The sequence below is a fragment of the Castor canadensis genome, chromosome 3 (genome assembly GCF_047511655.1).
Source record: "Castor canadensis chromosome 3, mCasCan1.hap1v2, whole genome shotgun sequence".
Lineage (NCBI taxonomy): Eukaryota > Metazoa > Chordata > Mammalia > Rodentia > Castoridae > Castor > Castor canadensis.
The window spans coordinates 33,904,842-33,927,802 of NC_133388.1; the positions used below are offsets into that span (position 1 = coordinate 33,904,842).

Genomic DNA, 22,961 nt, shown 5'->3' on the forward strand with positions numbered 1-22,961 from the left:
CCTAGAGCAAACCGCAGGGCACAAGTAACAATTTCTTGGAGCCTTCCAACTTTTGCACTGTAACCCGGGGATTTACCCTGCGGGGGGAGGAGTTTAAAAACGGTGATAGGCAAAGCCAAAAGCTAATGAATGGGATTCAATGATTTGTTAATATGTAAAGATTTCTGCCCGGGAGCGCAAACTCTCTGCAGTTATTTAGAAAAGTAGAGGCTCAAACCAAGGTAGATTACTATCCCGTGTGTCTCCCCTTGCCCCAATCGGAAAAGGAGCTGCTAGCGTGGTACTGCCCCTTTAAGACCTGCTAGCTCTCGGGCTCTACAAAAGGGAGTGACCTCTGGGCTTTGACAGCTCCCCTAATAACTACCACCGCGTAGGCCCCGCCCACATGGCGACCAGCCGCGCCGATTGGTCGGCGGGCCGGTATCCCGTGCTCTGATTGGCCCGCCGCTTCCCCTGAGCGAACCTTTAGAACTCTGAGACAGACAATATTCTGTTACATTGTAGCAAAATGGCGACTGTCATTCACAACCCCCTGAAAGCGTAAGTAAGACTAAAAAATGTACATATTCCGCGTGGTTTCAATATGAAAAAAAAGGCGCCTTCTGCGTGCAGAGCGCTGCCAATGCACGGCGCTTGCAGGCGCCTCCAGCTGCGGCAGGGCTTCTCTCTTTTCTTTCTGCTCTTACTTCTTCATCTTTTTTTTCCCTCCCAGCGCGCAGATACGTCAGGAGATGCAATTAACAAAAAGAAAATTATTACATTTGTGTTCTGCTTAATTGGAGGACCGAGTCGGGGGGTGGGTATAGTAGGTGAGTAAGGCGCTCCAGCGCTCTACATCTTGGAAGGTCGTGGGTAGCTTGGGGACTGCACGATCCCCGGAGTCCCTTGCCTCGCCGGACGGCGAGTGCCGCGCAGGGGACAGCCGAGCCGGGGACCGAGCGCCGGGCTGGGGGCCACCTCGGTGCACTTGGTTGAGCCTAGCGCTCCGGAGCCGGAGGCCCCTGCCCCGCTGTTAGTCCGCCCGGGCGAGCGGAAAGACCGCTGCGGCTCCGGAGTTTGCAGGGCGCTCTCTGCCTTCCGATCTTTCGCAGGGAGTTTGTGCAAACCTTCCGGAGTTGGGAGGACCGCGGGGGGAGCAGCGGGTCCCGCGAGCCCTGGAGCCCAGAGCCCTGGAGCCCAGGTGGTTGCCCCGGGCTTTTCTACCCTGGCAGCCCGGGATCATGAAAGAGCTCCGGGCGGTCGCCGGTGTGTCTGCGTATTTGTGGGCGGACTGGCTATAGTAAATTAACGACTCGGGTTAACTTGAGGTTGATTTGGAGGCAGGGAAGCTGCAGGTCTTAGGAATGGTGTTCTCTCCTGCTCTGGGTGAAAAGCCGAGGCGGGTACAGAGGCGGTTTGGGGCTCCCAGTCCGAGCGGGCAGCGTCTGCTCTCTGCAAGAGCTAGAGGCAGGTGCCTCTGGCCGCCTCGGGGAGACTTTGAGCGGACGCCCAGATCCCGGACAGAGGGGGTCGGGCTGGGCGAGGACTCGCGGGGGCCAGTCGCCGAGTCCGACAGTCAATTCCTGCCTGTCTTCCTTCCTCCTCCTTTTTATCCTGGCTTCCTTCCTTCCTTCCAGTCGGTGGAACTGTTAAGCCGCCAAGTCCGCTGGCGATCGCGGAGCGGGGGGTGGTCTCGGAAAACTAGTGTTGCTCTAAAAGGGGTGCTATTGGCGGGTATGTTGGCGGAAGGTGGCTCCCTGTGTATAGCCGCGCGACGTGGGCTCCGGGTCAGCGCCTGTTGGACCAGGACTTCCCCCGCGGGATGAAAGCTTCTGGGAGGGGGAGGTGCGGATGGGTGTATCGTGACGAATTCTTCGCGGTGTGTGGCGTTGTCCACCCTGGCTCTTTTAACTCTGTGCATCCGCGTCCTAACTAACCCCGGGCTCCTCCGGAATCCGAAAACCAGGATCGCACTGAGGAGCTGCAGGGAGAATTCCTAACGCAAAGAGACACTCAGGGAGAATCCAACGTTTTTGCACCAGCATATCTGCTATCTGCAATAGGGAACGGGGTAGAATGTCCCAGGTCTCGGAGTTTATGTATATACATCGCAGTTAAGAGGACGTTGGAAGCTGAGACTGATCAGAGAGGAGCTCCTGGCTTCACTTCTCGCTCTAAAACGCAGATACACTGCACTTGAACGCCACAGCTTTTCACCCAAGAAAGAAAATGTTTTATGGCAGAATAAATGGGCGTAACTTCGCCTCATCCTTGCTCCGGGTCGCTCGCGCTGCCACACCGCTGATGCTGTTTCTACCGAATCCACAGCAGATTTGCAGTTCCCCCTTTCCAGCCGAAATCTCGGAGCCTGGCTAAGGTCACCTGGTAAACTCAAGTTAGAAGACATGTATTTCACATGTGCGCCGGGGTTCCTTTTGGGAAAGTCCTACCCTTGCTGCCCGGGTTGCTGGCTTACGCACGGACGAACGCAGTATCTCTACGCGCCAGGGTTCCCCTGCTGGTTCCCTTGCTGGTTCCACTTTTTTTTTCTCTTTCTTTTTTGACACCAAAGGGTGCGTGTTGAGGAGGGTGGGGGAAGGGACAGAGAAGCAGGAAGAAGGTAGCCAAATCCCGGCTGGTTAGTGGAATTAGTTATGAATTATACTTGTACTCTGTATAATTAGAGACAGTTGCAATGCATATATTTGTAATTCTGGATTGGCACACACACAAGTCCCGGCCTGCTTTTTCTAGGCGGGAGTTGGGTGGTCATTTATAATTTGCCGCCCTCTTTCTCATCTCAACCTCTTTCCCAGGCGGTACGGGTAAACAATACCCACATCAGCCAAGGTTTCTGCGCCCTGGACGGGGATTTTAAACTCCGTACGGAGGAAAACGCACGTTGTTATTGGGAGCCCACACTACCTACCTTTATTTTTGGAAAAAAAAAACTTGTTTAATAAAACATCTTAATATATTTAATTTGTTTTTAGAAGTTACTGATCAGGAAACAAAACACACGTGAATAAATTATGCATGGAATAAATTAGAACAAAGCGCAGAGACACATCAAGCTGGATGGTGGTGCCTGGAGGAGGGGGCGCGGGGAGAGTGGTTTGGAGAGCTCTGTTTTTATCTTCCTGGGGCCCTCCTGACAATGAATCGGAGTGCAGCGACATTAGCATTTGCTCTGTGTGCGTTTTGGAGTCTCTTTCTCCCCTCCTTTAAAAAAAAAAAAGTCAATATCACTGACGCCCCCTACAGAAACTGGTCACGCAAAGGTTTACCCTAGAATTGGGGGATAAAGTACTTACTGTGCTAGGGAGAAACAAGCAACACCTATGTAGGTAGGGCTCTACCGTCTCTGACTTGGGGCTCCATTTCATTGTGCTAGCTTATTCCATATGGGACATCTGATAATTCAATTAGCTGGGGAGACTGCTTGCCACAATTTGAATCTCTTTGCTCTGGGGTCTTCTTAGGCCCAAGCTCCTGAGCCACACACCCTTTCTTAGCAGTTTGGCTTTCTTCCTGGTTCTTTGATCTCCCCTCATCTCTCTTTTTCCTCCTTGTTTGTCCCCTTCACCCCTTCCTCTCTGAAGCTGACAGCCTGGTTTCTCTCTCTGTTGTTGCCTTTAACATCTTATTACTGCCCAACAGGGTGTTAGAGGCAGAAACAGGAGCTGCCTGGACTGATCAGATCACAAAGGGGACTCGGCAGGTGGCCCCACAACCAAGCAGTCACATCTGGACAAATAGAATTTAAAAGCACCGATGAACATGTATGATGTGTAAATGTGTATTAACACATTATTTAATTTAGCAGCTAGGTTATCTGAGTGAAGATATGTGAGTCCCCTTCATTTTTACATACACAAGCAAATTAGGGCCATATAGGGAAGTGAATACATGTAGGTAAGTCGAATAAATACATATTTGCTAAGGGTCTGTGTAAGTCATATTTTGTATTTTGGTTGATTTCTGTATACTTAGGAAATATAATGCTTTTCCTCTCTCTCTCTCTCTCTCTCTCTCTCTCTCTCTCCCCTCCCCCCTCCCCCCTTTGTAGTACTAGGGGTTGAACTCAGGGCCTTTTGCTTGCTAGGCAGGCACTCTACCATTTGAGCCATGCCCCCTAGCGAAGTTCTGATCTTAATATTCTAGTTTTAGGTAAACTACTTTCCCCCAAATCTTCAAACATCACTTTAAACAACTTACTTTTTGAGTAAGTTATCAGAACTCTGGTTTGTATGCTTTAGCTGGGAATGTCTGCCACCTTCTGCCAGATTTGATTATGCACAGATGTATCTATTATTATAACTGTCTGGTTAGACAAGAATAACTGTTATTATTTAATTAGCCCATCTAAATCAATTAGTTTTACCTTAAGTTAATTACTTATTTATAAAGAATGAAACAAAGTATTTGGTCATGCTTATAACGAAGAACATACATATTTGTAATTATATCAAAACATTCTTGTGAGGGCTGGAGGTGTGGCTCAAGTGGTGGAGCCCTGCCTAGCAACACAAAGCCCTTAGTTAAAACTCCAGTACCACCAAAACAACAAACAAACAAACAAACAACAGCAAAACTGTTGAGGTACTGGGGGTTGAACTCAGGGCCTTCACCTTGAGCCAGTCTGCCAGCCCTATTTGGAGATTTCTCATTTTCCTCTAATTTTCTGGAATCATGCAGGTAGCTGGAATTTGGATGCTTCTGAGAAAAACCATAATATCTGTTTCAGAGCTGTCTGCTCAGATCAATGCAAAAAACAAAATGCTACATTCCGCAATGTTTTGTTTTCAGAATACACCAGAAAAAGAATGGAAACTGAGGCCCATGTTTCATTTTTACAAAGTGCAGCCATGCTGAGCATAGTACTGGTGGGGGATGGGTTGCAAAAAGTTACCAGAATGGAGGCCTGTTTATTATCCCAACCTCTGCAAAGTAACTTTTGTGGTTTTTGAGTGTTTTGAAAGTCACTAGAAGACAGAAATGTAGCCAAATGTGGCAAACCTCTGGCCAAAAAAATCCCACAACCACTGAAATATTTTTTACCCAGCTGCGATTTTCCATCAGGAGTCTTATATAAGCATGACCCTAGTTTTAAATAATCTTTAAATGTGGAGGTATTTAACAAGGAAAGATAAAGAGTGGCCTGGAGGTGGGGAGGGAGAGAGGATGGATGAGTGGATAAAACCAATGTGTGGTCTGGAACTATGAAAAGATGATTGTTTAACTGAAAGACACTGATATTATGACCCATTGCAAATTCCAAAGTTTTCTAGTTGTGTGAGTGGAGAAGAGATGAGGTGTTGCGTTTTTCTCATTTGTTTTTCTTATTGGTCCAGTTATTGGGGTTTCACAGTTTGTCAAACCATGTGGATGAATGGAGCTAGTGTCGTAAAACTGTCACCAAGGGAAGGTTTTGAAGCCTGTGATTTGCATTAGAGTTTTAAAAGCAGTGGTTTGGAGGTGTTGGTGGGGTAGGGAGGTGGGAAAAGACCCAGAGTGTGGAGAATTTCTAGGTTGTGTGTTTGTGAATAGTAGTAAGGTGTGTTGGGGGCGGGGGTTGTTGTTGGTGGGCTAAGCAAGGGACGCTGGGGAGGCTAAGATTCAGGGGCTCTGTGGAAGCTGGGAAGGGTGAGGAGATTATGCTCAGAGCCCTTAATAGTGGGGTTCAAATAGCCTGTATTGAGGCCTCTTCCACCCAGGCCTCAGTTCTGAGCCTGGGGAACAATAATGGCACATGTCTAATCCTCCTTTCACACCTCTCTTTCCCCCTGCATCCTGGGTTGTGGTCATCTCAAGTTGCTGTGAAATGATGATTTTTTTTCTTTTTTGTTATATTCATCTTGAAAATCTGCTGTTTGTGTTATCTGCAGTTGAAACTCCCTATCAAAAAGTTTTTCCTGTCCTTAAACTTTTACCTGCCATGGACATTGGCCCTGTCTCAAACTATCTCTCTTCCATGTGCATTTCTCACCAGAGAAATATTTTTCTCTGGTCTTTTGAAGCTTTGGTGACTTCAAGGTAATAGAGGGGAAGAGGATCAGGGAGAGGAGTCCAGAACTTGATCTCTGCTCTTAGCCCTCTCCCATCTAGTTCTGTGATCTTAGACGTGTAACTTCTCTGGACTTTGCATTCCTTGTCTTTAAAATGAGGAGGATGTATCTTGATTATCAAAATTCCCTTCAAAGTCAAAAATTTCCTGGCTCTTACTGTGGTCAATTAAGACAGGCAGGACAGTTGGCAGCTAGAGTTCTGATTTATTCTTGTTTTTAAAGTGTAGCACGCAAGCACAGTGTTAAGGCTAGAAAATTGCCACATGGTGCTCCCACTTGGAGTTCTAACCTGGATGGAAGTTCTCAGGGCCTAAGGCTGAGGACCAGGTTGTGGGCTGTTTAGAATGTGGGCTTTTCTCTGATTCTTCTTCTTCAGTGCCTTTTTTCTCATTAGCACTGCAACCATAGGCTGAGGAGAGGGGAGCTAGAAGACCAGGTAATGTTTTTATTGTAAAAAATACTGGAATCACTGAGGACATTTTTCTTTTTCTTTTCTTTTTTTTTTTTAGTACTGGGATTTGAACTCATGTTTGCTAGGCAAGTGCTCTACTACTTGACTTAAGCCATAATCTCAGTCCTGTCTTTTTCTTCCTTTAAAAAAAAGTGTTTTTTTTTTTTTCTTTTTGCTGGGCACCAGTGGCTCATGCCTATAATCCTAGTTACTCAGGAGGCAGAGATCAGGAGGATCATGGTTTGAAGCCAGCCTGGGCAAATAATTCAAGAGACCCTATGTTGAAAAAACCCATCACAAGAAAGGGCTGGTGGAGTGGCTCAAGGTGTAGGCCCTGAGTTCAAGCCCCTGTACTGAAAAAAAAAAAAAAAAAAAGAGTGAAAAAAAATTGGCAGGGGTGGGAGGAGTTGGAGAGAGAAGTGGAATCAAGCCTCCAGCCAATCCTCTGAATTTCATTTTGCTATAATCTCTCTGGCCTGCTCCTCTACCATGGCACCTTCCCAGTTCACGTGGAAATAAAGTGCTTATTTTCCTTCCATTTGCATGGCTGCAGGAACCCTGTTCAGTGAGCAGGTGTGGCTGGACTTGTACTGATGTCTCACTGAGCTTCCTGTAGTGCAGCCTCTCTTACTGCTGAGGAAAGACACATTCAATGGAGATACAGGAGTTGGGCTGCACCTATGTGGGCATCAGCAGTGTCTAGACAGGACAGCACTGTGACTGCAGTGCCTCTGCTCTATCAACATGCCCCCAGAGCACCCCAGATTCCACTAGGGGATCATTATCAGGCTCTGACAGTTTTATACAAACCTAAGGCAGGAAGAAGGGATTGCAAAATCCACCAGCAAATGCACAGAAGCCAGTGTGTAAACTTTGAGACTTGAACCAAAAAGAAAAAACAAAACAGTCACTCTAACCTCCAGGAGAGAGAGGCCTCTTCATTTTTTGTTAGAGTAAGATATGCATAATATAAAATGTAGTATTTTACTTTTTTGGCTGTACTAGGGTTTAACTCAGTGCCTCACACTTGCTAGGCTTCTTAGGCATGTGCTCTACCACTTGAGCCACTACACCAGCCCTGTTTTGTATTGAGTTTTTTCCAGCTAGGGTCTCAGGAACTATTTGCTGAGCTGGCTTCAAACTCCATCTGAGTAGCTAGGATTACAGATGTGAACCACAATGGTGCTCAGCAAAATGTAGCATTTTAAAATGTGCAGTTCCAGTGGCATTAAATACCCTTATAATGTTGTACAACTACTATCCATTTCTAGAACTTTTTCCATCATTCCAAGTAGAAACTTTGTATATACTCATTAAACAGTAACTTCCTTGATTGGGGCTGTAGCTAGGTGGCAGAGTGAGTGCTCAGCATGAGCCAGCCCTGAAAAACAAACAAACAAAAACAAAACTAACCAACCAAATAAATACTTCCCTATGCTTCCTGTGTGCTCTGTTAAGCACCATTTTGCTCTCTGCCTCTTTGAATTTGCCTATTCCAAGTACTTCTTAGGAGTGGAATCCTACAGTGTTTGTCCTTGTGTGAATGGCTTGTTTCACTTAGCACAATGTCTTCAAAGATTGTCTACGTTGTAGCATGTATCAGAACTTTATTCAGGGGCAGGCAGAGTGACTCAAGTGGTCTAGTGCTCAGTGCCTGGCAAGCTCCAGGCCCTGATTCCAAAGCCCAGTACTGTGAAAACCAAACCAAAAGCCCTTTTTATGGCCATTGTACGTATAGGCCATATTTTGCTTATCCATTTATCTGTCAATGGACCTTTTGCCTGTTGCAAATAAAGCTGCTATGAACACTTGTCCAAAGAGTACCTTGAGTCCCCATTTTCAATTCTTTCAGGTAGATGTATAGGTTCCCTTCATTTTTGGACTTTTTTAAAACTTAGGGGCTACATTTCTCAATAGTACAGGTGGCCCCCACCTAATAAAACTTAAAATACTGCTAATAGCATTGTAGAATTCAACCTCTCACTCCTCCCTCTATAGCATGTTTTCCTCTCTGTGTGTAAGTATACTGGGAACCTGGAACCCACTTCTCCCATCCCCCATCTACAAGGATTGCCTTACCCCTGTGCCACCTCCCCATGAGGGTGAGGGTTCCTTGGGGGTTTTGGGGTTTGGGTTGGGGTGATAGTTGCCTGGTGAGACTAGGAATGAAGGTTCCCTAGCCAGATGGAGATGTGTTGCTTGGCAGCAGGGGGAGGGAGAGAACACCTGGGATGACAGGACAGCTTTGAGTCAAGAGTGAGTGAGGGAGGCCTGTGGATTTGTACAGTGAGGGGGGAGCATCCTCTTTCTTCTCCCTTGCCCTTCCCCCAGCCCTGTTTACCCCCTGCCCCCAAGGGCTCAAATGAAATAATAAACATGAAAAACATTACAGAAGGCAGAAACTACAAGTAAGTGTAGGTGTTTCTGGGAGAACTAAAAGGTTTCACATGGCCTTTTCGCAGGGTCAATGACACCTAATCTATGAAACATTATCTTAAAGATACTTAACCTATGAAGCATTATTTTAACAGACTAAAACTAAAATAAATGTTTCTGGCTTTATGTCTAATCATTGTTTCTCAGGAAATGCAAACCTTACTCATTCTGCTATGGGTCAATAGCCCTGGATCTCAGTGGGATTTTCCCACTGTCTGGGTTTGAAATAGCTCAGGGGAGGCCTCATTTCATTTCCCCTGGCAGTTTAAGCTGAGTCCACCCACAAGATTAGCATGAGTAGAAGATCAGCTGGTAGCCGGGTATGCTTTCCTGGACGTTGGGCTTGGGCTTGGGTTCTCAGCCAGCTCCTGGCTTCCCCTTCCACCAAGATAACCGAGAAGAGAGAAGGGGTGACAGTTAACTGGAGCTTGGATCTGCTGGTGACCAAAGCTGTTGACATAGGCGGCCAGAGGAAAGTATTCTTTATAGGAGTGTAGACTATGGAGAGCATGTTGGTGGGGTTTAGACCTCCAAATTATCAAGTTCACAGTTGCCAGCCTTGGAAACGCTTCAGATTCAATCTTGCTGCAAAGCAACAACAATCCTTTATTTTACAAAAGCAAATTAAGCAAAAAATAACACGTCCCTATTCCCATGATCCTCAGCTCATGACTCCACAAATCTTAGAGATGAGCCCAGTGAGAACAGTCTCACCCACTTGGGCTTTCAAATATCCCTCATCCTTGTCCTGGTTAATGCTGATTTCCTGCCCCATCAGAACCAAGCAGTACAGTGACTTCGCTGCCTGCATCTAGAAAGTTTCCATCTCCAGAAAGGTCTTTGGTCTGTCTGTTTCTTCTAGATCCTTGCTCTTTGGTAGGGCATAGTAAGTGCTTGTGAACCAGGGACTGACTGCTCCCCTCAGCCTCTTCCAGGGAAACCTCCGTCAGTTGGGGGTCCGTTGGATTGGGAGAGGGGAGGTGGTATGCTGCTGGAGTTGAGGGAGGGTGGGGTGGATGGGGCAGTGGGAGTGGAGAGAATATATTCTCTCCTGCTAATTATTTTCCCTGAGGACTTAGCCAATGCAGAACCATCTATTATCGCGGGAGCGCTCTATGGTGGTTTTGCCTGTGATGAATGCTAAGTGGAAACAAGCAAGAAAAATTAACAGGCTGCTGCTTCTGTCCACCTAATTAAAATGCATATCCAAATGCATAATTCCTATGTTTCCCCATGCACACACTCCCCTTCCAATCCCAATTCTATGAAAGAGAAAAACCACTTCCCCCCAATCATTTCTCCTGATTATATTTTCATCAAGGAAGACTTGGGGTTTCCCTTAGAATAGAGAAGGGCCAAGTCTTCTAACATGTCTAAAATTGCTGTCTTTTGGACTTAAATTGGGCCTACAATTCTGAGATTTCTACCTTCCTTCCTTTCTTCCTTTCTTCTTTCCCTCCCTCCCTCCCTCCCTTCCTTTCATCCTTCCCTTTTCTTTTAAAAAAACAAAACTTTATCTGACTGTAGAAAGAAGAGGAAACAAGGAAGTAAAGAAAGAAAGAAAAGAAGAAAAGAGTTTTCACTATTTTTGCTGACCTTTTACTTTGGTGTTAAAAGTCTGGCTTGGATCAGCCATGGGAATTTTGAAGTTTTATCTCCATTCTGTCTCTTGCCCTCCATTCTTTTCCCTGATTGATGCTGTTTTCCCCAGACCCTTAAACAAACAAACAAACACAACAACAAAACATAGCCCAAGGTTTTGTAGTGAGATTTTAGAAGACAAAGCCTCATCTACCTTTGCAGATCAGATCAAAAGAAAAAAAGTACAGAAGCCTCTGCATTTAGGGACAATATCACACATCATATACCCAAATATGTTTGGAATCAAACAAATAGTACCTCTGCATTCTTATCTTCCCCACTCTTCCTTCACTCAGCCGATCATTTTCTCCTTCTCCAAAGAACAACTGTATTCAGTGATCATAAAATATTTAATAGAACGTGAAACTTAAGTCATTGTTCAATTCACCGTCACAGCCGTCTCTGTCACAGAGCCCCCTCTCCTGGCCAGCCCCTCCTTCCCGAAGCCCCTCATCTGCCCTCCACAGCAGCCCCAGCTGTTGATTTATCAGGGTTGGCCGGCTCAGCAGTGCATGGAGATTGCTTTTAATTAACTCTCTTCATTTTTCCCAATCTTCAGGGAGCAGCAGTCATTAAATGATTTTAATATTTTATCTGGATTTATATCCGCCTTATTTGTTGTTGTTTGACTTCCGCATTTGCTCTTCCTGCATTGCTTCCAGACTGATATATTTATTTGCCCCTTTCCCTGCCCCTAGGACCTTGCCAGAGAAGGGATGATGGATTCCAAAGGTCAGCCTCCCTCAGTGCTTCCCACCTGCCCACTGTTGGCCTGTGTAGTAGTGTGGATTGGAAACTTTGTCTTAGGAACCCTGTCTCACTTGACTCTTGGTGGAAGGAGTTTCTGAGTTTTTCATTAAAAAACCAAAAATAAATTCTGAGTTTTAGAAAGTGTGGCTGGCCTCTTTGCCTCTTTTGTGCTTTCTTGTGTCCAAGGGAGTGGGCTGCCCTGGAGAACTGGATAAAAACTGCTTCCTGGGGTTCACTCTGAGTTGGAGGTCTCTCATTCTCCCCAGTCCAGCCCTATATCATTTAATGGTTTTTATTTTTATGACTTTTTTTTTTGGTGGTGGTGGTGATACTAGGGTTTGAACTCAGGGCCTCATGCTTGCTAGGCAGGGCTTTACACTTGAGCCACTTTCCCAGCCCCCCCCCCTTTTTTTTTTCAGACTTTTTACTGCACCAACCTTTTTTGTGTTGGGTATTTTTGAGATAGGCTCTCTTGATCTATTTGCCTAGGCTGGCTTTGAACTGTGACTCTTGACCTCTGCCGACCGAGTAGCTAGGATTACAGTTGTAAGCCACCAGCACCTGACTTTGTTTTATTTTTCAATAAGAGATAGGCTGTCACTGTAGTGCCCAGGCTGGTCTCAACCTTGGTCAAGTGATCCTCCTGCCTCAGCCTCCTGAGTAGCTGAGACTACAGCTGTATACCACTATTCCTGTCACAGTGGGGTTCTTGGAGCTGCTGCAGGATGCTGGCTTTTAGGTAGGGCTCGGTTCAGGTTTAGCCAAGTCTTCCTGCCACATGTATGTCTTTAGGTATGACTGGGATCTGTACTTGGGAGAATAATTGCTGGTCTGATCTCAGAGAGGAAGTGAAGAGGCAACTAGTACTTTCTCTATGTGAGTGGCTTTCTCCTTCAGTCCCCAGTTCCCTATTTCATGCTCAACCACGCTCCCCACCCCACCTCCCACCTCCCAACCCAGCCCTTCCCCATCCCACCCCTCCCCCCACAGTCATCAGCACAGCTTCCCAGCACCCCTCTGGCCTCCATTGGGCTGCCTAGTTTGCTCAGAGAAATCTGGCAGACAGGCTTATGTGGGGCCTAGTTTTTAGAGCCAATGGGTCCACCCGATACACTTTTGGCATCTTGGTTTGGTGATGTGTCTTCAGGGTTACCTGTCGCTAGGCAACTGCCAAATGAAGTTTGAGCTTGATTTGGGCACTGCAGTGAATTGCCCTGGGTGGCTTGTATCCACATTTAGGGACTTTGATTTGCAGTATTGGCTCTGGGAACAGGAAGCCGGGAAGATATTCTTCCTTGTGTCCTTGGGATAGAGGGTTTAAAAGTCTAGACCACGGTCTGATTGAAGGTGCTTCTTCCTATAACCTTACACTGGGGTGCTGCTCTTCTCCCTTTAGCTCTGCCAGTTCTGAAAATCTGTATGACCCATCTATGTCAGGAACTAAGCTTCATGTAGGAGACAAGTGAGGGGAAAACATGGCTTCTACATTCAGTCTGGTGTTCAGGCTACTCAGTGTTTTTTGGGGTATTTCTCCTTCACCCTTCCTTGGCAGAGACAGACCCTCTTGAGAACCTTATGAAAGTTTCTGGGAGCGGTGGCTCCCATAATCCCAGCTACTTGGGAGGCAGAGGTAGAATGACTGTGGTCTGAGTTTGACTCCAGCAAAAGTGTGAGACCATACTTGAATAACAAACTAATGACGAAAGTATTAGAGTGTGAGAGTGCTTACCTAGCAAATGTGAGGCCCTGAGTTTAAGCCCCCAGTACCACCAACCTCTCCCCTCTGAGAATCTTATGAAGTTCGTTGATCATATCCCTAGGGGGACCAATTGCATCTAGATGCAAATCTCTGCATATGTTTTTGTGGGGTTCACAGTCCCCAAAGAGCTCATCTGTGGATATCCTACAGATATCTCTTCTGGGTGAGAGCCTCAGCAGGAAAGATGGGGATGATGACCTTGTTAGTCTGAAAGGATCTTTGTATCCATTGCACAGCAGTCCCTTCCTATTGTCTCACCAACCTGCTTGTGGTTCTTGTAGGCTGTCTTCCAACTCCAGACTGCCCTAGATGCTTTGGGTACACACCTGCCTTCTCCCCTCTGGACAGTTCAAGAGACCTGTGTAGTCCTTGCTGACCCTCAGATGTTACTTTGGCCCTTGTCCCACAGTCTGAGCATGGAGCATGCTCCTTTTTTTTTTTTTTTTTTTTTTGTACTTTTTTCTTTTTTTTGATGGTACTGGGGCTTGAACTCAGGGCTGCACACTTGCTAGGCTTTGGTAGGCAGGCACTCTATCATGTAGCCACTCCTCCAGTAGAGCATGCACAGAATTACTTGACTGGTTGGTGACAGTGCAAGGCTGTGAAAGGCAGGGACAGAGGCTGCCTGTGCCTTTCTTTCTCGAGGACGTTTAGTTTAGCAGATGTTTAGTAAGTGAGGGAAGAGAGCAGGCAGGTACACTGTTCTGCCCACCTAAATTTGCTTACAGAATTGACATGTTGTTCATCCTCTGACTTAAATGTAGGAGTCTGAGAAAGGCAGTAGACTTTCTTCCCAAAAGTCTTCAATTTCAGGTGTCAGGAAGCAGGCGCAGGTTTGGACTTGCCTGTGGTAAGAGGTGCAGCTGTGATGCGTATGTGGCCACATGTCTCATCCCAGCCTCTTGTGTCTTGACCACTTCAATCTTGTAGATCTAAAAGGCTTGGCTTTCCCCATTTGGTCTTGGGAAGTAAAAGCAAACCGTTTTTGGTTTTCTTTTTCTTTCTGGTACTGGGGTCTGAACTCAGGGCCTACACTTTAAGCCATTCCACTAGTCCTTTTTGGTGATTTTTTTTTTTTTTTTTTTAAGATAAGGTCTCTTGAACTATTTGCCTGGGCTGACTTGGAACCATGATCCTCCTGATTTCTGCCTCTTGAGTAGCTAGGATTACAGGCTTGAGATACCTTGCCCGGCTTGGTTTGCTTTCTTTTAGGGAAGTAGCCTAGGCTTTGTGAATAGGTACTGATGAATCAATCATATGGTGCCTAAAATTTCCTTTAGCCTTACTGGAGAACTTTTTTTTAGTATTTATTTATTTACTTGGTGGCACTGGGCTTTGAACTCAGGGCCTCATGCTGGCTAGGCAGGTGCTCTATCACTTGAGCCACTCTGCCATCCTCCAATCTTTCTGTGTTGGGGGCAGTTTGGAAGAAGATTCAACTTTGGAAAGGCATAGCTCTTTGTCCAGAGGCAGGTGAAGACAGGAGGAGGAGATGGACTCTCAGAGTCAAGTTTTAGTCCAGATCCTGGTCTGCTAGTTCTCCTATGTGGAAAGCCAGAGAAAATGCTGACAATGCACAAAATGTAGGTCTATAGAAACAGAATGTGTAAAAATGTCTGTCAACTTAGAAAGGTCACACTGCACTAACACCTATTCTAGAAGATATGCGATCCCCAGTTCCAGTGCGTAGTTCTTCAGTACGGAGGGTGCACACAGTGCTGTCCAGTTCCCGGTGCTCATTTCCTTTCTGGGAAGCCATCCCAGTATAAGAGATACTTATACATATTCTGTCCTCATTTTATCTAATTACACACATCTCTGGGGGATGGGAAACAGGTTTGGACCATTCAATTTTAGGTCAGTTGTGCACAGGGTAGCTGGGATGAACGCTGATCTATAATGTTCTATGAAATTTGGAAAGCTCCCATACTTCCCTGGCCCAGAGCACACAAGGGGACCTCATTTGCCATCTCAGGGGCTGGAGATCCCTACCAGGGTAAGACTGGTTTGTGAGCCTGGGTTTCAGAACCTTTCTGAGATCTAGCTAGAGCTCGGAGTGATGGCACTCTTGTTTTGTTCTTTTATGATCCGTTGAACAGAGAGGACCCAATGGTATTGGTACCTCTCCTGACGATCATTCATTCTCACCCCTTATCTGTCCGGAGTGTATTCACATTACAGAGTAATACAGAGCCACAGAAGCTCTGATGGATGGAGCAATTGCTATTATTGCCCAGGGTTGCCCTGAGTGCCTGTCTCCTTTGCTCCCCGGATGAGCTGGTCTGGACCACGTGAAGAGTGTTGACCACTCTTTAAAACCCAGAGCCACAGCCTTGGGCAGCCTGATGTCCTGACATCTCTCCCCTGGGCTCCACTGTAGCTTTCCAAATCCCCAGGAAGAAAAAGCCTACTGGTGACCTGTTATTTCTCTGTGGTCCTGTTTCTAATTTCATTTCTTAACTCTGGGCTAAGCTTCCCTAAGGCTCTCTGAGTCCTGGATAGAGAAGTAATCCCCGTAATGCTAATGTCAAGGTGTGTACCTCCAGCCCAGGTTTCCTTCTGACCCCTTGTCCCCTTCATCTGCTCCCCATTAGCGTCTTCCTCCTTTGATAGCACCTGAAGGGGCACAGAAGGAAAGGAAGAGTATTCTGGCTTTGTTCCCAAGGAGGATCCACAGGCTCTCATAGATATGGGAGTTGGGGAGGAGGGAGGAAAAGGACAAAACTTACACAGAACAGAGGGCACTTCTGTGAGAGAAGAAACAGGGTTCTCCTCTGTGGTAAATAACTGCTCCAAATGATTGCTTCAGGCCACACAGGGACTGTGAAGTAGAAGAGAGAAAGCAGAGTCTGCGGCAGGGATGAGAAGGATTCAGGGAGGAGGGGGGCTCTGATTGGCAGTCAGGACATTGGGAACTGGGCAGGCTTGGAAGGGGTAAGGCTGGGGACTTCACACATGGAGGGGAAGGGAACCAAGCCTGTGACTCAGTAGAGGACCCCTGCTTTTCTAGGGGAAGGTCAGGTGGGAAGGAGCAAGGCTGTGGGGGATCAGCAAAGGATTCGACTGGTTGCATGGGAGCATCTAGGGCCAGAGTGCTCCTGGGTTTGGCAGTTAATTCCTGGGAAGAACTCAGACACCTCAGGACCTAAAAGAGGGGCTGAGGGAAGAACAATTCAGTGGGCTGTGATTCTGTGATCTGCAGCAAGGAAGGTTGTTCAACTCCAGCCACTTCCCATCCTAGCAGGCTTGAACTGAGTCCTGGTCCCTGGTGTCCTTTGTTATGTGTACTGGATACTTTCCAGGGCACCTTCGGAGAAGTAGGGGGAGGAGGATATGCCACAGGGCCTGCACTGGTGTGAACCATAATCCTGCTGTCTATGGGGCAGCGCTGTCCAGCCATCAGGGTGGACTTGCATCTTAGGGTAGAATTGCAGGGAAAGCCCATCTGCATTGGATCTAAATGACTTCTTTCCCTTCTATGCTTCAATCCCATTCTTTTCCTTCAGAATAACAACAATCTAGAAATGGTGTGAATAAAACAGTATACAGCCTGCCACTGGTGGCTCACACCTGTAATCTTAGCTACTCAGGAGGCAGAGATTAGGAGGATCATGGTTTGAAGCCAGCCTGGGCAAATAGTTTGGAAGACCCTATCTTGAAAAAACACATCATACACACACACACACACACACACACACACACACACACACACACACACACAAAACAAACAAACAAACAAACAAACAAAAAACCCAAAAAAGGGCTGGTGGAGTAGCTCAAGGTGTAGTCCCTGAGTTCAAACCCCAGTACCACAAAACAAAACAAAACAAAATGAAACAAAACAAAACAGTATATAGACACAATCAACCATGTAGATGTTGACCTTTGAAGCTCCAAGGCTGGTGGCCCAAGGTTGAGTTTTGTGGTTCAGGTGAGAGAGAGGATGAGACACACAATCTTCCTTCCACCTCCAACCACCCCCCCGTGTGCCAGCCACTTCCTGCTAAAAACAGCTAGCTTTCAGGGAGAGCCTGGTGGTACCCAAGTCCTTGGGGGTCTCCAGAGACTCACAGTCTTTGTGAGTTCAGACTCCCAATCCCAGGGAGCAGGAGTGTGTGACCTATGGCTTGGGTGCAGCTGGAGCCAGAGTCTGGTTCAAATCCAACCTTTATGACCTTGGTTAGGAGTCCTAACTTCTGCCTGATTTCCTCATCTGTGAAGTGGGAAGGATAGCTTCTGCCTTTATGGGGTTGTTGGAAGAATTAAATAAGTTAATGTATGTAAAGCCCTTAGAATTGGCAGGTGTTTGCAGTGACTCAGTTTTCTTTTTCTTTTTTGGGGGGTGGGAGAGGGTGGTACTGGGGTTTGAACTCAGGGCCTCGTGCTTGCTAGGCAGGCACTCTACCACTTGATCCACTCTGCCATCCTTGTTTTGTGTTGGGTATTTTTGAGATAGGGTCTTGTGAACTATTTGACTGGGACTGGCTTTGAACTTCGATCCTCCTTATCTTTGCCTCCTCAGTAGCTAGGATTACAGGCATGAGCCACCGGTGCCTGGTTGTGACCCTCGTTTTCCATCTGTAAAATGGAAAGATGTATTAGTTGATATTTCCCCCCATATTGGCGTCTTAAGGAAAATGAGATAAGTAGGAGAAATTCTAATTTTGGTAGAAGAAAGAAGCTCTAGAAATGTAATAAGAACCTGGCATTATTATTATTAATGATAATTTTTTTTACTAGTAGAACAAGCATTCTAGAAGAGTCTTTGAGGATTTATCTAGAGGATGTGTTGTCCTGGAGCCCATTATTACATATGATTTAATTGGTGCTGATATTAGGTCCTTATGAGGAAGAATGAGAACTTCACAGATGCCTTCATGGCACAGACCTGAAACACAGCCCCCAGAGAAGTGACAGTGCTCCCCCACAGAGCTCCTGGCTCCAGCTCCCATGCATTGCTGCCTCCTGCTGCATGGGTGACTCCATCCTTCTGTCCTACAGCTAGAGAAGGGCTTGAAAGTCCCTCAGACCACAGGTGGAGTGTTGGTCTCCCGGGTTGGCCATTGCCAGGGTAGCAGGTCACAGGGTGGCACCTTGCTCCTCCCTGACCCTCCTGTGCTGGCTGGTGTGTGTGTGTGTGTATACAGAATTCCCAGAATACACTTCGGGTAGGCAGGGCCCTGTGCTTGACAAGCTGGCATTCCAAACTCCAGATCTTCCAAACACCAGACCCCTATGTTATTTTTAACTGTCCCAAGTTTTTTCCACGTGGTGTAATTGATGGGATTCAATAGCTCGGTCAGAGAATCTAAACTTCAGCTTGTTTTACATCCCTTGAATGGGCATGTGTCTGATAACCAAGCAGAGAGGCACCCTGTTTTCTGAATTGACTGTTCTAAATCTCCCCGTCCGCCCTTCCCCCCACATGTCCTCAGGGAGAGAGCCAAGCTCAGAGATAACCTGAGCTCCCTGTGTCTGCGGCTCCAGATAGAGGCCAGGGGATCATTGCTTTCTGTGACCTTCTCCCCCCTACCTCTCTTGGAGCCCTGATAGCCAGGAACAAAGCTGCATTTTCACAGAGATAAAAGGAAAGGCATTGAGAAGGCTGGCCCTCCCTCTCTTTCTCTTTCTCCTGGCCCTCTTTTTCAGCTCCCTGTGTCCCCAAGAGGTGAGCCACTTTCTCTTTGTCCTTTGGGGACACTCTCAGAGAGGTGCTCTTATGTAAGAGAGCATGAGATCTTGGGGTGTCCGGTGACGACCATCCTGACAATCAAGACTTTCACTTGCCCATGTGTAGGAGGGCGTGCACCTTCTCACGCTGGCCCATCACGTGCGTCATGACTTTCAACAGCTCGGACCTCACTTTTCTTCATCCATGTCTCTCCAGACAATATACTTGGTGTTTATCCTATATTAATTGAGCATGCACACTTTACCAGCTACTGTGGTCCTAGGGGTACAACAGTAAACAAAACCAATGTGGACCTTGTCTTCATGGATCTTATGGTTCATTTGAGGACACAGTCATGAATCATACAACCGTACACATATATACAGAAAAGTGGGATCTACGTTACGTTGGAAAGTCCAGGAAGACATAAGAGAGTGTAGTAGGGGTAGTGTTTTGGTCAGGTATGTTAAAGGAAAGTTTCCTTGAAATAATTCATGCCAGGCAGTGGAAATTATATGTGCAGGTATCCTGTGGCCTGCTGAAGGATGTGAGGAAGGCCATGTGGTTAGGGCACTAGAGAAGGAGGGAAGCCTGGCTCATCACCTCATAAGAGAGGTCAGGAGAGGCCAGAACATGCAGGGCCTTGATGGGTCATTTTAAGAATTATGAACTTTCTCCTAAAAGCAGTAAGCAGCCCTGGCAGCGTATATGTTAGACAGTGACATGATCCAGTTCATATTCTAAAAATTCCCTCCCAGCTACAGAGAGATTTAGCAATGGAGCCTGGGAAGGACAGGCCAAGTGAGTTCCGGGGAGGTGTTTCTGGGTTAAATGTAGAGTTAAAAGTGAGACACACGCACAAAGGATGAAGTGTTAGACAGAGACGTCTTCTGCTCCAGGCTCTCCTTTTAATGGTGTCCCTCCTCGTGTCCTCCCAGCCTCACTTGGTGGCTTAAGTGAAGGGACACCCCTCCCCATCTTTGGAAGTCCTGGCTGCTGTGGGTCGAGCAGTTGGCCTCCCTCTGGTGTCCCTGCTGCCTGCTCCAGCTCTTCCTTGGGTTTTCAAGTATGATCTGAGGGCACTTATGTTAGGGACACCTGAGACAAAGGAGAGGCAGACTCCTGGCCTTTGCTCCAGACTCCTGGCCTTTGCTCCAGAGCTCTCTGAGGAGGCTATGCAATCTGATTCTTTTCTTTTTGGTACTGAGGTTTGAACTCAGGGCCTCATGCTTTGCTATGCAGGTGCTCTACCACTTGAGTCATTCCATCAGCCCTTTTTTTATGTTGGGTATTTTCGAGATAGGGTCTTGCAAACTATTTGCCTGGGCTGGCTTAAAACTGGATCTTCCTGATCTCTGCCTCCTGAGTAGCTAGGATTACAGGCGTGATTCACTAGCACCTGACTCTGATCTGATTCTTATGCTCAACACTTTGAGTCCCTGGTTCTTCCCAGTCCTGCACATCCAGCTGCAAATGGCAGTGTTTGCTGTGTGGGGACTCTTGGGTGCCAGGTGCTTTGGAGGCTCAGTGGTCTCCTTTGGTCTGCACAATCGTGCAGTTGAGGACACCAGGGCCCTGGCTACTTGTTATCCTAATTGACAGTGACAAGTGTCAGAGTTGGTGGGTGGAAGGGCCTCAAAGCCAGGTGTCCAATTCCAAATACAGCCCACCCTTGTCTTTTCCATCGAGGGATTCAACCAAGTGCAGATAGAAAATATTCAAGAAGAAAAACTTCATTTTTTGAATGCATATGGACTCTTTTTTCTTGTCATTTTCTGAAGTGCACAAGAACAACTATTTACATGGCCTTCACATTGTCTTAGGTATCCTAAGTAAACAGAGATGCTTGAAAGTAAGTGGGAGATGTTTGTAGGTGCTATGCAAACACTATGTCATTTTAGCGTATCCTACTTTACCCTTCTTTCCTTGTTTTTCCAGTACACAGGATAAAAACTGTTGAATACTTACAATTTCCAGATGGTGTTTATGTTTTAAGAAAGATCAGTGCCTTCTTGAGGGTTTATGAGTTACATCAGGGAAAGTGAGCATGCAGGAAGATCCATTACTATTATTATAACTTTCTTTTTCTTTTTCTTTTCCTTTTGCAGTGGGGCTTGAACTCAGGACCTCATGCTGGCTAAGGAGGCACTCTACCCTCTGAGCCACTCTGCCAGCCGTTTTTTGTGTTGGGTATTTTTGAGATAGGGTGTTATAAACTCTTGCCCTTGGCCACCCTCAAACTGGAATCCTCCTGATCACTGCCTTCCCAGTGGCTAGGAGGCATGGTGGCGTGAGCCACCATGTCTAGCTAAGGATGCTCTTGTTCTTATGTCTGTTGAATGAAATACTTGAGAGTAGAAGGGGCAGAGGGGATAGGGAACCTTTCTATCTGCCCTCTCAGATGTCGACTAGAGAGGGAGAAAGACCTTTGACTCATCTGTCCCCAACAGCCCAGCTCTAGGAAGAGCTAGTGCTCCAGGTAGTGGAGCTAGGAAATACCTTAGAGACTGCTGTAGTCTCCCTGTCTGGACACACAGCAGAGGCCCGGCAAGTTCTGTGGTAGCCCTTGGGCCTCCCATAGCGAGTACAGAGTGCAGTGGACCTGGGCTCTGAGTCCTTCTTGTATGTGAGCATCTTCCTCATGCAGCTCAGAGGATCTTGACCCATCTGCAGCATGCAGATACAGGAGACAGAACTATAATAAGCTGGTCAGAGTCCGTGTGATTTAAATGCCAGTATTTGGCCACATAGGCCTTTGCCTTCTTTTTGTGTAAAAGATCCTTAGTGTAGCCCAAAGGGCTCACAGTCTGATTGGATTATAACATGAGACACAGAGGAGACGAGATGGCCACAGGTTGGCCTCCTGTGTGCTGCCTGCTCTGGAAGGCCAGAGGCTCCAAGGCGGATAACACAGTGCTGGTTCACCAAGGTCCTGGAATTTCAGGGAAGGAGGAAATTGGCTTTGCTGGCCAGCAAGAAAGAGGCTGGACTTGGGGGCTTTGGTTGATGGGCAGAAGTTTGGGAGCTGAAGAGAGGGAGTCTGCCTTCTGAAGAGCCCTGCCCACCACCCAGGACTTCATCTTCTTAAGTGGAGTTTCCCACTGTGGAGGCCACTAAGAAGCGGAGAGCACAGTTACTGTTTCTCCAGAAGAAGTCTCTCTGATTGGGGATCAATCAGTAATAGTAATATAAATTGAAGACTGCAAGTCAATAAGATAGAAGTTGACTTTTTTTTTTTTTTTTTTTTGCGCCACTGGGGTTTGAACTCAGGGCCTACATCTTGAGCTACTCCACCAGTCCTTTTTTGTGAAGGGTTTTTCAAGATAGGGCCTCTAGAATTATTTGCCTGGGCTGGCTTTGAACTGTGGTCCTCCTGATCTCTGCCTCTTTTGAGTAGTGGAAATTGTCTTATAAGCCAAGGAAGAGTGCAGTGCTAACCAGGGATGAATCATGAAGCAGAACAGAGTGACAATATTAATGACCATGTAACCAGTGCCGTGTGTGTGTGTGTGTGTGTGTGTGTGTGTGTGTGTGTGTGTGAGGGGCGAGGGGGTGCACTATGCTAGATGATGTTATCTGTCCACGGCAGCCATTTTGGGGGTGGAGGTGCTGAGGAAAGAACCCAGGGCTTTGCACCTGCTGAGCACGCACATTACCACTGAGCTGCCCCCAGCCCTATCCCACTTCTGGCTGCCATTGCTTGAACACCTCTACTTGGCTCAGTTGCTCTGTGGACCCCATACACATTAACCCATGGAATCTTCCTCACACCCTTGGAAGATGGGAGTACCAACTTGCTTTTTAAATGAGGAAATGAAGTGTTTTTCTTTTTGAGACAGGGTCTCCCTATGTAGCTCAGGTTGGCCTTGAACTTGAGATCCTCCTGCCTCAGCCTTTTGATTGCTGGGATTACAGGTGTGTGCAAAGTGGTTTTCATAGAAGAGAAAACTGAGACTCCATAGCAGGCAGAGGTGGAGCCAAGGCATGGAGCTTAGGTTGTTTATTCATTCAAATGAACTTGGGTTTGAAAAGGAACTGTAAGAACACAGTCAGCCCACAGGGGTAGAGAGGAGGCTGGACAGGCAATGAAGGGTCTTGTTATATTTTCTTCACAGTGCATACAGTATCAGAAATTATCTGGTTGTATTTGTTTGTTCACCTGTCTTTTGTCTGCCTTTCCTTTTGGAATTAAGTTCCATGGGATCA

The 22,961-nt window shown here is 46.8% G+C and overlaps 1 protein-coding gene across 4 annotated transcripts in view; it reads left to right on the forward strand.

Moving 5' to 3' along the window:
* Window positions 1-485: 485 nt before the first annotated feature.
* Dpf3 (double PHD fingers 3) overlaps window positions 486-22,961 on the forward strand; it is a 258,438-nt gene continuing 235,962 nt past the window's right edge. For all 4 annotated transcript variants that reach the window (XR_012446106.1, XR_012446105.1, XM_074067621.1 and 1 more), the window contains exon 1: window positions 486-540. Coding sequence is in view for 2 of the 4 variants with exons in the window: in XM_074067621.1 (XP_073923722.1) it covers window positions 509-540 (32 nt within the window). In the remaining 2 variants the exon portion in view is untranslated. The remainder of the gene's footprint in view (window positions 541-22,961) is intronic.